The 14,573-nt window shown below is 41.6% G+C and overlaps 1 protein-coding gene across 6 annotated transcripts in view; it reads left to right on the top strand.

Annotated features, from left to right (window-relative positions):
- Positions 1-14,573, top strand: part of pleca (plectin a) — a 327,839-nt gene that overhangs the window by 188,549 nt on the left and 124,717 nt on the right. The window contains exon 1 of one of the 6 annotated variants that reach the window (XM_060942676.1): positions 12,787-13,249. The exons of the other annotated variants lie outside the window; for them this stretch is intronic. Within the exon in view, the coding sequence (XP_060798659.1) occupies positions 13,096-13,249 (154 nt within the window). The 5' untranslated portion in view covers positions 12,787-13,095. Of the gene's footprint in view, positions 1-12,786; positions 13,250-14,573 lie in introns of those variants that run through there. 6 annotated transcript variants of the gene reach the window in all.

Here is a 14,573-nt window from a genome sequence, read left to right as displayed (position 1 = left end):
CGGGTTCGAGCCCCGTGGCCGACGAGGGCCTTTCTGTGCAGAGTTTGCATGTTCTCCCCGTGTCCGCGTGTGTTTCCTCCGGGTGCTCCGGTTTCCCCCACAGTCCAAAGACATGCAGGTTAGGTTAACTGGTGACTCTAAATTGACCGTAGGTGTGAATGTGAGTGTGAATGGTTGTCTGTGTCTATGTGTCAGCCCTGTGATGACCTGGCAACTTGTCCAGGGTGTACCCCGCCTTTCGCCCGTAGTCAGCTGGGATAGGCTCCAGCTTGCCTGCGACCCTGTAGAACAGGATAAAGTGGCTACAGATAATGAGATGAGATGAGACCCTTAACGAAGAGACAGGAGGCAAAGTTGGAGGTGGCGGAGTTGAGGATGTTAAGGTTTGCGATGGGAGGTTGGACAGGATAAGGAACCTCAGAGGGACAGCACATGTGGAGAGCTTGGGAATTAAGCTGAGAAAGATGAGACTGAGATGGTATGAAAAGAGATGCAGAGCATGTTGGAAGGCGAATGTTGAGGATGGAGCTGCCAGGCAAACGAAAATGAGGAAGGCCAAAGAGGAGATACATGGTTGTGGTGAGAGAGGACATGAAAGTGGTAGAGAAGGATGTGGAAGACAGGGAGCAATGCAGAAGAAAGATCCACTGTGGCGACCTCTAATCGGGAGCAGCCAGAAGAAGAAGAAGAGGTGGTGTAGTGGTTAGTATTGTCGCCTCACAGCAAGAAGGTCCTGGGTGCGAGCCCAGTGGCCGACGAGGGCCTTTCTGTGTGGAGTTTGCATGTTCTCGCCGGGTTTGCTCCGGTTTCCCCCAAAGGCATGCGGGTTAGGTTAATTGGTGGCTCTAAAGTGAGTGTGAATGGTTGTCATTGTCTGTGTCAGCCCTGCGATGACCTGGGGTACCTGCAGCTTGCCCAGGGTGTACCCCGCCTCTCACCCATAGTCAGCTGGGATAGGCTCCAGCTTGCCCTCGACCCTGTAGGACAGGATAAGCAGCTACAGATAATTGATGGATGGATATTTGATCCTTTGTATAGCTTGAACTTTTGTGCTATTTTGGCTGCATGCCATAAAGAAACCTGGAAGAATGGAAGGAATGTTAATTATCAGAGGCATACAAAGGATCCACCCGTTTGTTTGTTTGTTTGTTTGTTTGTTTGCAGATATTCATAGCTGCCTGCATGGTTAAGGTGACCTTTTAAAGGATCTAGTGAGAGACTTGGCTTGATGTTCTGTTGTAACATTGCAACAAGGGGCTTAGTCTTTTCTTAAGGTCTGAAGCCACGCCTTAAACACAGGTGTTGGACGACAGGAATGTTAAGGTGTACACAGGTGTATTCATCTCCTTTTCTGGTATGAATGGTATACAGGAAATGGAAAAAAAAAAACACTCCACTTTAGTATACGTTGTTCTCTTTGAGCAAGAGCTCTGACACAGCACTAAAATGTTGGTTTCTTTAAACGTGTTTGCCATCTTTAAAGGGGTACCAAATATAATATATACAGTTGCTGATGTGACAAAGTAACGCATTCTTAAGTATTCTATCAAATTTATATACTAGAAAACAACGAAATATCTTGGTAATTGTAAATATAATACTTTATACGCTAAACCGCACAAGAGTCGCCATTTTTAAAAGACCGTGACGTCAGCGCTACCCACTGCACTAGCGGAACTCTCCGAAATAGAGGAGATAAGCGTGTAATCATGGCGTCGGGCGCATCAAGTGAAAGCGACATCTCTGTCGAATCATACGAAGAGATCCCACAAGACACACTGCAAGCAGGCTAAGGCTTAGAAGGGTACCAGTTTGAACCTAGGAGAGGTACTCTCGACTCCGGTGATGAAATAAGAGAAGAAAGCTCGGATGACGGCGAGGATGAGACTGATGCTGACCATGGGCATGGCGAGCGTGGGGCAGAGCGTCTGCGTGCAGGTGACACGGCGTGGTGCTCGTGCGGAAAATGTAACGTGGAGTTGCTCACGAGTCCAGCAGAATTTATTTGCTGCAATGAGATAGGCGCCACCCGTGGACTTGCGAAATCGTCGCAAGAGGCAGAAACAGGTATTTCATACGTGCTATTCCCAACCTCAATGAGCCAACACAACTAGGCACATACATACGTCATGAGTGTTACGCAGAGAAAATGAACGTACATTCTGATTGGATAAAATTAAGATCATGGCGGGCTGTTCAAACTGCGGAAATAGTTTGCTCGAGCTACTTTCAAAACACTATAACTTTCCAACCTTAGAACAAAAAACTGTTGTAAGTCTTGAATAAGGTTCGTTAATGTGTGTTTTATTGTTATATTTACTCTATATATTGCCCTTTGTTCTCCTTTAAACATGTTTGCCATCAGTGTTTAACATCTTTCAACATTATATCCTGTTGTCTGGCTTTGTTGTTATACACATCACTGTGAGTAGGTCAGGCTGGGTATTTGGGTGTGTCTGTTCCAGCTAGTTTGCCTGGTAAATTATCTGGAGTCGTTACACATTGTGTATGCTTGCCTATATTTGCATGTTCTCTTGAACCCACTCATGAAAACAAACGTGAATATCTTTTTGAACTGGCCAACAGATGATCATTTTTTTGTGGTTAGTAACACATGCCTTTGCAACAACAATGCTGTTGTTTGATGTCAAGCTGAAATTCTGTGTTATGCTCTTTACAAAGAATTGGTTATGAGTGGGCCATTGTGTCCAATGTGTCATTGGTTCAAGCCAAATTCTACTTTACACTGTAAAAAATGGCACTGTAAATTTACGGTATTTCTGTATAAATAAGAAAACTGGACTTCATCCTGGTAACAGTATTATTGAATTACATTACATTAACTGCATTTATCAGACGCCATTATCCAGATCGATGTACAACGCACCCAGAGCAGCCTGGGGTTAGATGTCTCGCTCAAGGACACTTCAGCCATTCCTGTTGGCCCAGGGAATCAAACTAGCAACCTTTTGGTCCCAAAACTGCTTCTCTAGCCATTCGGTCATGACTTCCCCCAAAATTGTAACTGCAAAATTAAGATTTTGCAGTTATAATGCTGTTTTTCTTTTTTGTTTGTTTTTATTATTTCTAAATATACCTTCTGATTTAATTACCTTTGCCAACTTTGTTGGAGGAGGTTGGTTATGTTTTTGCTTTCATTTGTTTGATTGTCTGTTCCCAACATCACTCAAAAAGTAGTGAACAGATATTGATGAAATTTAGGCCCAATCCCAATTCTAATTTCTACCCCTACCCCTTCCCCTCCGCCTTCCCCTTGGCCCTTCCCCTTGAAACTGAGCTACAAGGGATAGGGCTTGAAATTCAACCCTTATGTATTGGGATAGCCCTTCAACGATCGCATACGTCATCGCGTACCTCCGTCAGCGTTTACGTTAGCAAAACGCGACCAAATGCGTCATTGGCTGCGACCAGCCGCTACAGTCAGAGCCAGAACCAGAAATCTCTGCTGGCAGGGTGTGATTTGTTAACTAACACCACTGAATGGGATATCTTTGGCGCTTCGTGCACCACATCCGACAGAATGAGGTGTCAGAACACTCATGTAAACAATAAAAGCGAGAATAACAGAACAAAACATACGCAGTAAAGCAACCGAAAACAATACTCACTCCCAAAGCTTTTTAGCAGCAGCTTGGATTTCAGAAATCGCTGCTCATTCTCAGCTCGAAAGCGAATCAAGCGGCGTGTTTCCTCTGGATAACAACTTAAAACACGTAAATAATGGAGAAAATACATTTATGACAATCTTTCGCCGCGGGAACCGCCATCTTTCTGAAATCCGCATGAAATCTCGCTGAAATCCGCATGGCATTGTGGGAAATCACTCAAACCCCTTCGTTCGGAGTCAGCTCCAGGAAAATCTCCGTTTGGAGGGGTACAGAAGCCCTACCCCTTCCCCTACCCCTCCGTGTTAACTGGGATTGGGATACCCCTACCCCTTCACGTGAACGCGCAAAATGGAGGGGAAGGGCCAAGGGGTTGGTCCAAGGGGTGAAATGGGATTCGGCCTTAGTATACGGCTTTAGTATTATCCTAGGTTCAAGTGATTTGATGTTGATAATACGTGGCTTGGCGGAGGTATACACTGGACTGAGTTTCCTTCTAGCTTGAAAACAAAATCATAAGAAAAGAATACAATAAAATGTGTTTATTAATACAAATAGTACAATTCCCGAGTAGCTAGCTAAGGATCGGAAGTTGTGTTAGCAGGAGCTAGCTATTATCTAGCTAAGTTAATGTTACCTCCCCTGCTAGCTGTTGTCCTTGATTAAATTATGTAATGATTGTCGAGCTTATAATCAGTCGGAGTATCAATTTGTAATGATAAAAATGGTTCTTTTATTGTTTTATATTTAAAACCACCTGCATTTGGACTACCTATTGAAATTTGAATGATAGTGTATTAGTATAAAATATACAGTACTGTGCAAAAGTCTTAGGCACATGTAAAGAAATGCTGTCAACCAAAAATGGCTGAAAAATAATGAAATGAAATGTTTCAACATTAAAAAAAATACTATAAACAGTAACCAGTAAGCCATAATAAATGAAACAAAGTCAGTATTTGGTGTGAGACGACCCTTTGCTTTATAAAAAAGAACAAAACATGGTAGTTTCAGGTACAATGAGTGCAGTTTTATGTGGAAATGAGCTGTAGGTTTTATTGAGCATCTTACAGAAGCAGCCCCAGTTCTTCTGGACACTTTGACTGTCACACTCGCTTCTCAATTTTGTACCAAAACCCAGCAGCCTTCATTATGCTTTCCTTTTTAATCTGAAAAGTGCTCTCTTGCGTAATATGCTACTCAGATACAAACGTTTTTTTTTTTCCCTGTAAAATTTAATTTTGTGCTGGAAAACAAACTTTTAGAACTCTAAAATGTTTTTGTACTGACTCGATAATGTAGAAGTCATAAAATAGAAATCTATAACAAAGTTTGTATGAAAAAAAACCCAGGGTGCCTAAGAGTTTTGCACAGTACTGTATATCACTGTATAATTATTGTAGTATAGGTATCATGGTATTTTAACAATTATTCCATGAAATTGAGTCGTACATGAGCTGATAGCTGACCAGCCGCATAGCACCGAGTCGGCTATAAGCCATGTACAATGAGATTGAGTGGAATAATTGTTTTATTCTGTCCACATTCACTGGATTTTGAGAAACATCATTTTTATTTTTTGCAAATTCGATAAATTAAAAACTTTATACAAAAAGTTTGACAATCATTTCCGCTTGGAATGTAAACAAACCGGTTTAACGACAGTAGCAATTTGTGAAAAATGCGATAATAATAATTCTTAAGAAATATGTTCTTACCATCAAATACTTTCATTACATATTTGGTTGCTTTTTTGTGTTTTTTGGGGTTTTGTTTTCAAGTAGAGTTTTTATTTCGTCCTCGGTTGGTTCAGCAACATGTTCCGCCATTTTGTTTTTCTCGACTCATGAGCTGATAGCCTAGTAGTAGAGTAGCCAATCGGAGCACACGGTTGCTCATATCCAGTGAATGTGGATATAATAAAATGTGATATTCAGTTTTACAAGAACTATATTAATGGACTTGCTTGTATTTTAGTATTCTTTGGTTTCTTTTCATGAACAAAATGCTTGAGGGATATTGAGTTTCAGGTCCTGAGTCCAGCTAATGTTGGACTGCATTCATTGTTGGCCGCAACCAGTGTGCAGGAGAAAATCATGTGCCCTATTTTATCACGTTGTTCCATCTTTTGCTCAGTTACATCAGATTGTAAGTTGAAACAGTGTTTTCTCAGATACAAGTGTTCAAAGCTGGTGTAACAGGTTTGGACAAGATCCATACCTTAAGAAGAATTATAACTAGTATACAGCCTCAACTATAATACAGTCAATTACTACTATAGATGGTTAAAGCAATTTTATAGTAGCTGTACATTAAGGGCCATATAAATAATAATGTCAATGTTTTATAGTTAAAAGTTGATTAAAATTGATTTAAAAATATTAAAATTGATACAGAATTTTACCATCAAATCAGCAGCTTCCAATCAGCTTAGAATGATTGTTGATCAGAAAATGTCGCACCAACATAACTGATCATGATATTGATAGATTATACTATCCACATTCACTGGATATGAGCAGTCGTGTGCTCTGATTGGCTACTCTACTATTAGAATATTAACTCCTATACCGTGAGTAGAGAAAAACAAAATGGTGGTGTTGAACCAACCGAGGACGAAATAAAAACTCTACTTGAAAACAACTAAAAAAAAAATACAAAAAGAGCACAACAAAATATGGAATAAAAGTATTGGATGGGAGGAACTTTTTTTTTTTTAAAGAATTATAACATTTTTCGCAAATTGCTACTGTAATTTTGCAAGTTTGTTTACATCCTAAGCAGAAATTTTATTGGACGTTTTGTATAATTTTTTTTATTTATTGAATTTGCAAAAAATAACAATACAAATGCTCTGTTTCTCAAAATCCAGTGAATGTGGATAGAATAAAACAGTTATTCCACTCAGTCTCGTCGTATATGGCTTGTAGCCGACTCAGTGCTACGCGCCTCGCCGGCTATGAGCTCATGTACGACTCAATTTCGTGGAATAACTGTTAAATATAGTTGTATAATTTGAATAAAGTATCTTTTTTACAGAAATTATTGAAATGTTTCCAGTGTATCTTGTTGTGTACACACACACACTATCAGATCTAAAGAATTTCATGTAATACTGCACCATAACATGTGATTCATAGAGGAAGGTGTTGTTAAACAGAGCAGGTGATGAGACTAAATTTAGATCTCCTTGTTTAATGTCATGTATATTGGCATTAGGAACATACTCTCCCAACATTGTAGCCCTCAGGTCTGTGAAGTAGGCTACAGTGTGCAGCTTCATACGCATCCAGCTGACATTCATTCATGGTTGTAAGTCAGATGGTTATTTAGAGATTTGTTCAGAGCAAATTTAAATAAGTAACACCCTCGTACTCAGAACACCGGCTCAGCCGTGGATTATTTAAGTCTCTTTACAGACCGTGTGTGTATCCTGGATACTACCATAACACTGTTGACTTCCAAGAAGGTGGAACTTCTTTACACTGGGAGGAACGTCAAGTTATTTGATATGTGCTCCAGTGATTGCTGGACAAACATCATTAGACATCCTGAATGTTACTGTTAAGCAAGAGGACATTAAAATGGAAAATAATCTTTTTATAACGTCAAATTTGGCCTCCATACAGTCAGGATGTTGTAAATCCATTTAGAAAAGTGTATACGGGTGGACCAGAAACATGGACTTGGCCTTTTTGTTGTGTAATTTTATTGTTCACATGTAGCCTTGGGAGAGATACTCCCTTTTTTTTTTTTAAACGATGTCCACTCTGTTAGTGTTTTATCACATTTATCTTCACCTGATCCTTTATTGAACTCTTGCCACAAAAGCTATTATACATAGCAGCACTGATTTCATAAGTACACTCCAGCGATGTGATTTCACATTTAAGACCAAGAAAATGGACGTGTTGGTCTTCGCAGTGACTCAGTTTCAATAAATCCCAATGACTAGAAAAATATCTTTCCTGTTTTTACAACCCGAACATGTTTTTTAATCCTTGTCCAGTCATAAGCACGTCATAAGTGAACCGAGTATAAATCCCAGTTGCCGAATTTTCCAATATTGTGTCGTAGCTTTAGGTAGAGCTAACCCTCAGCTCTCAGAGACTTTACTTTTCCATACACTGGGCTCCAGAAGGCTCTTAATCAAACCCAGTGCTGTGGTCTGGAATGACTCAGAGTTCCTGAATGCGTAGATTTTGTTGATTTCTTCTGTTTTAAATTATCGTGCGGTTTGTATGACTCACACGAGCCAAATAAACTTTATAAAACTTTGAGAAAAAGGCAGTGTCCCCTTTTTTTTCTTTTAACACTGTGTACTTTTATATTGTACGTTAACAGAGCTAATGCTTTAAAATTCAGCCGAAATGTGAATTTCTGCAGCGCATGGGACAGATTTTAGGATTCAACAGCCAGATGGCATAACAGTTAGCATTGCTGCGTCACAGCTTTACAGTCCCTGGTTTGATCCTGGACTCAGGATAATGTCTTGCATGTTGTCTCCATGCCTGTATGAGTTTCTTTAGGGTTCTCCAGTTTTCTTCCACTTCACAAAAAAAAAAACAAGTCAGAGTTTTTACTGTGCTTTGTCTCAGAACGCCAGTTACAGTAATCCTACACCTAAAACAGTTTCAGGAATCTCTGACTTAAGCATGATCCATGAAAACAATACTGCGCACAAATCCTTCCTTTTTAAATTTCAGCTTTTGGTAATTATTTTCAAAATTTCTACAGTACAAAAGTTGTGATCATGACTTGATGGTGAGGATTTATTCATTAAAGTAGTTTCGCATTTTAAGATAACATCAACCAAACTGTGCCGAGTTTCCCAAAAGCATCGTAGCCCAAAGGTTATCATTAAATGGTAGCGCGAGCAGGACAATGAACACTTCTAGTTAAGATGCTCTTAGCGTTTTAAAGTGCCATTCCACCATTGGATGTATTCTTTGGCATAAAATACAATATATTTTGACAACATATATAAATGGTATCACTAGATAGAGAAATCTTTTAGCTTCAAAATGATATATCAAACATAATTTTCTGACAACGACAAGTATATTAATTTTGCGACCAAAGTCACCTACCCTTTTAATTTCCGCACGTGATGTCATCGGCAGGTTCCCCTTCTTGTGTACCGTGTGACGTGGCACATATCAGCAATGGCGGATAGAACGCGATAAAAATAATACCAATAAATCTAGCTAATACCAATAAATCTAGCTAACTGAAAGATTAACTCAAAATTTTTCGCAATTTTTTTGGCCCCCATATACGAGGAGAAATGACTCTCTCACTTTGGGGGTTTCCTGGTCTAAAAATAGACCGACACGTGGTACACAAGAAGGGGAACCTGCCGATGACATCACGTTTCACTACCGCGCGGAAATTAAAAGGGTAGGTGACTTTGGTCGCAAAATTAATATACTTGTCATTGTCAAAAAATTATGTTTGATATATCATTTTGAAGCTAAAAGATTTCTCTGTCTAGTCATGTTGTCATATATTGTATTTTATGCCAAAGAATACATCCAATGGTGGAATGGCACTTTAAGAGGCTTTTGGGAAACCCACCCCTGTCTGTTTTATCCACACTAGTAGTTATTGCCCATGACCCTGATTTCCTCTGAATGGTGCTCTTCACAGGGACTGTGTTAGTCACTGTGTTTTGTCAAAATGACATAAATCACTCCCTGCGCCTCCTCAATGACGTAGACTCGGCTCTAGCGGAAGTCTTCGGTGAAGAGTGCTGACTGTGAGGTCGTGTACAATCGAAACTCTCAGGCGAGTCAGGGAGAGGATTCGCGTGCAGTGTGTTGGCGTGAGCATGTAGCCTATGGGAAATGAATAGTGTGTTGGATTAGCATTAATCCCATCTCGTCTCATTATCTCTAGCCGCTTTATCCTGTTCTACAGGGTCGCAGGCAAGCTGGAGCCTATCCCAGCTGACTATGGGCGAGAGGCGGGGTACACCCTGGACAAGTCGCCAGGTCATCACAGGGCTGACACATAGACACAGACAACCATTCACACTCACATTCACACCTACGGTCAATTTAGAGTCACCAGTTAACCTAACCTGCATGTCTTTGGACTGTGGGGGAAACCGGAGCACCCGGAGGAAACCCACGCGGACACGGGGAGAACATGCAAACTCCACACAGAAAGGCCCTCGCCGGCCACAGGGCTCGAACCCGGACCTTCTTGCTGTGAGGCGACAGCGCTAACCACTACACCACCGTGCCGCCCGCATTAATCCCATATTTTGGAAAATCAAAAATGTTGGCTTGGGCCCTTCTGGGGTGTCACCAGTCCATGTGCAAAGTATGGAGTATGTGCGTCCAGCCGTGTCGATTTACACAGGTGAACAGACAGAGAGACCGACAGCCTTCCTTTAGTAGTATAGATTTTCTTGCATAACTTTAGCTACTGGCCCTCTGATTGGCTAACACTTAGGTTACTGTTTCTAGTAATAATAATAAATAATGTTTTTGGGAATCCTATTCCTTTTGTACTGCAGTTACTGCCGAACCATGTGAGGAAAGATTAATAATATGATAGTTTTAAATTCATAACCATACTTCTTGTCTTTTTCTCAGGTGTACAGTCTGTATGTACTGAACCGAGTTTATAATTTTAGACCACATGGTGATAATGATATGCTTGCTACAGCCAAGCAGGAAACAGGAAGTTGATGTTTCTTCTATGGACCTATTATTTTTGCTATTGCAGCTTCGCAACCTGTCTCTAGATCCTTAGGTGACTTTTTCACTAGTAGCTCATATCTCGCTGGTGTTGTTTGCTTTTCTAACCAAATATTGAATCAACTACGTACCTTGTCTTTAAAAAAAAAAAAAAGCCAACTCGGTATTATGCAACCTCAGTGACAGGTTTACAATAAGGACATTGGATTTTTAATAATGTAGCTGCATGATGGTTAAGGTTGTGGTTATGGGTGGGGCTCCTGCATTTCTCAGAGTTTACAACTTAATTGATATTTCATATTTCAAATGACACATAAAATCATCCTCGTGCACTTTTGAACAGCAACAACAAAAATAAAAAATATTATTTTCCTTGATAAAAATGTATAGCTTGTTCCTTTCTTGGAAATGATGAGCATTATTATTTTAGGGGTTTTTTTTTCTTTTACCACGGTGCTCTTAAATTCTTTAATCTGGTCAGAAATTGTTGGTTAATTTTCTACAACAGCAGCCCTGACTGTAGTTCCAGCTGCAGTTCAGATTATATTAATGCACTCATTCTAATACATTATCATTTTGAACATTCAGTAGAATTCTATTGTTTCTCATTCATGTACACTTCTATGGTAAACACTCTACAATAATCTCACACTAATAATAAACTACTTTTTTAAAAAACGTGTTGTTAAATAAAGCTTTCTCGAAGGAGGCTGACTGTATATTTAACTTTTAAGGAAGGATTCTCCATAGATGAGTCTTCGTGACAGACTTGCTAGTTTCTCGGTAACATGACAAGCTGTCTTTTTTTTTTTTAAAGTCATATTAACTTCAAAAGAGTGGCGAGGCTGGTGACAGAACAGCTGTTTATAGCTCTTATATCGTTATCTTGTCTCACTGACATTTATCCATTTATAGTTACAATAAAAGTATGACATTTCATTCACTGACGAATTACAAACACTCATCAACAAACTGCTGTGGTATAAGAGGAATAAAAGATTTTGTGACATGCTGTTTATTCCACCCAGTCGCTGAATATTTTCCACTGAAACAAGTGTCTTATTCCTTCTTATCTCATCTCATCTAATTATCTGTAGCCGCTTTATCCTGTTCTGCAGGGTCGCAGGCAAGCTGGAGCCTATCCCAGCTGACTACGGGCGAAAGGCGGGGTACACCCTGGACAAGTCGCCAGGTCATCACAGGGCTGACACATAGACACAGACAACCATTCACACTTACATTCACACCTACGGTCAATTTAGAGTCACCAGTTAACCTAACCTGCATGTCTTTGGACTGTGGGGAAAACCGGAGCACCCGGAGGAAACCCACGGGGAGAACATGCAAACTCCACACAGAAAGGCCCTTGCCGGCTGCTGGGCTCGAACCCAGGACCTTCTTGCTGTGAGGCAACTGCACCACTGTGCTGCCCATGTATCAACATCTCATCATCTCTAGCCGCTTTATCCTGTTCTACAGGGTCGCAGACAAGCTGGAGCCTATCCCAGCTGACTACGGGCGAAAGCCGGGGTACACCCTGGACAAGTCGCCAGGTCATCACAGGGCTGACACATAGACACGTACCCCTTTTCCACCAAATCCGTTCCAGGGCTAGTTCAGGGCCGGTGCTGGTTCACAACTCGTTCAACTTGCGAGCCAGCTGAGAACCAGTTTGCTTTTCCATAGCTTGGGGTGCTAAGCAGAGCCACGTCATTACGTCGCTGTATACGTCAGTTACGTCGCTGCGTTTGAATAAACCTTGGCGCGAACATCGTAGCAACAACAACAATAATAATAATAATGGATGACTTCACGTTTGTACAGCTGCTGCTTCTCGACGCTTAAAAATGGCAACCTTTCGTGATCTTGCTATTGTTGGTCTTAACAACTCCGCCCCCCCGCTGACATAAGCAGTTCTTTCCTCTGGCCCAACAAAGAGTTGGTGCTAGCCTGGAACTGGTTTTTCTGGCCCCAGAGCCAGTTCTTTGTCAGTGGAAACAGAAAACCCGGTTCCAAACTAAGCACTGGCCCCAAACCAGCCCTGGTGGAAAAGGGGCAACAGACAACCATTCACACACCTACAGTCAATTTAGAGTCACCAGTTAACCTAACCTGCATGTCTTTGGACTGTGTGGGAAACCGGAGCACCCGGAGGAAACCCATGCGGACACGGGGAGAACATGCAAACTCCACACAGAAAGGCCCTCGCCGGCCACGGGGCTCGAACCCAGGACCTTCTTGCTGTGAGGCGACAGCGTGCCGCCTTGTTTGTTAGGTTTTTTTTTTTTTTTACTTCACTTCTGGTCATTATAGTTGCTGGAACGGCAGCTTTTTATAGTCAGTGAAAAGTGAAAGTTATTTGACTGACAAATATGAGACACCTCATGCGCAAAAGTTATTTATTACCGTGTGCGCACAAGAGTTTTTCAGCACCTTCAGACACTTTATGTGCTGTGTGTGTGTGTGTGTGTAATGTGTATAACCCGGTGGGTTTAATGCAAAAATGGTGCCTGAGTGGAGCTGTGGCGAAATAACGGGGGAGTTCTGGGGAGTCACATTTCATTTTGTTCAAATCCCGGAGAGCGCAGCGCGCCGCAGCTGTGCGCTCTGAGCCCCACAGCACACACCTCGATGGGCCGGGCTTCCCCTCCGCCGACTCATGTGTCCTCGGAGACGAAAACAAAGCGCTAAGCGAGCGATCTGAGCTGCGGAGGAGGCGAGGACAGCAGACAGAGACACACAGGGAGATTTTCAGACTGGACATGGCCGCTGCGGAGGACATGGCGGCCGTCGCGGCGCTCGCGCCCTGTCTCACGACTTTCAGCCTGGACGTCATTTACGGACGCGCCGCGTACATTCACGAGCTGAGCTGCGGTGAAGTCGGACCACATCTGTACAGCCGCATGTGCTGCGCAGGTGAGAGAGCGAGAGGTGTTGCTTGCTTGCTTGCTTGAAAACCTGTCGGCTCCATCCCAAACCAGCAGTGTTGCCCAATCTTGACACAGTGGTCTGTATTTAGTAGTATTGTATTTGGGACATAGCCCTGTGGTGCAGTGAGACAGATAGGAGGGGCTCGGGACATTAACCCATTCCTGGTCTGTCGTATTGCGCCTGAGTGTCCTGAACTCTCTTCATTACTCTACTACTGACATTTAGCAGACACTCTTATCCAGACTGACGTACAACATACCCAGAGCGCTTCAGGGTTCGATCACTTCAGCCATTCCTGAATCGATCCAGCAACCTTCTGGTCCTAAAGCTGCTTCTCTTCCCGAACCATGTTTTTGTTTTCTTTCTTCTATCCTTTCCCTGCGCTTAAATACTCCCTGACAAGAAGGTTCAGGGTTTTAAGTTGATGCTGTGGAACTCATCTACCACACTTGCTTGTGCAACAGGTTTCATGCTTGAAACTTGTGTTCTAGATTCTGCCGAAACGACAAGGTGTGAATTTGTACCCATGTATTTACTGTATTACCTCCGCCAAGGAGGTTATGTTTTCGGTAGCGCTGGTTTGTTTGTTGGTTTGTCTGTTAGCAACATTACGGAAAAAGTTATGAACGGATTCATTTTTTCCTACAGGTGTGACTGGGCACAAGTAACAATCCATTAAATTTTGGCGGTGATCCGGATCACCTTCTGGATCCTGGATTTTTTTTTTAAAGGATTCTTGGCGGAGGGCTGCGCTCTCCGAGTGCTTTTCTAGTTTGTTTGTTTGCTCCTTCAGTCCCTGGTTCCAAACAAAACGAGGACAAAATAATCTGACAGAAACTCATCCCATTATTATTCGAGCAAAGAATCCAAAACCGTGCTCTCGTATCTACCTTTGGCACTTTTTGGTTTGAGCCCCTTTCCAGTGCACACGGATTTATGTTTGGATGCTTAATATGCTCTGCCAAAATTATAAGGTGTGAATTTATACCTGTGTGTGTTTTTGTTTTAGTTTATTTTAGTTTAATGGCTTTGTCACAAATTTACAATAAAATACTGAGAAACTCCGATACCAAAAATAGTCATGTACATCTAACAAAACTAAACAGACAGATGTGACCGGGGAAAGGAACAGAACTTTCATCCCAGTTGCAACCTAACCCCTACTTATTAAAAGGATAATATATACTATCTAAAAACTACATAAACACTATTGGGAAAATGTATACATTACTTTAACGAGGCAGCAATTAACGACAGAGGAAAAATATTCATAATTAGTTAAGGTAAGTTACTACACTGAGAAAGTGTA

This window comes from Neoarius graeffei, chromosome 16 (assembly GCF_027579695.1).
Source record: "Neoarius graeffei isolate fNeoGra1 chromosome 16, fNeoGra1.pri, whole genome shotgun sequence".
Classification (NCBI taxonomy): domain Eukaryota; kingdom Metazoa; phylum Chordata; class Actinopteri; order Siluriformes; family Ariidae; genus Neoarius; species Neoarius graeffei.
The sequence above is the reverse complement of the archived record's forward strand: the minus strand, read 5'-3'. Positions and strand labels throughout refer to the sequence as shown.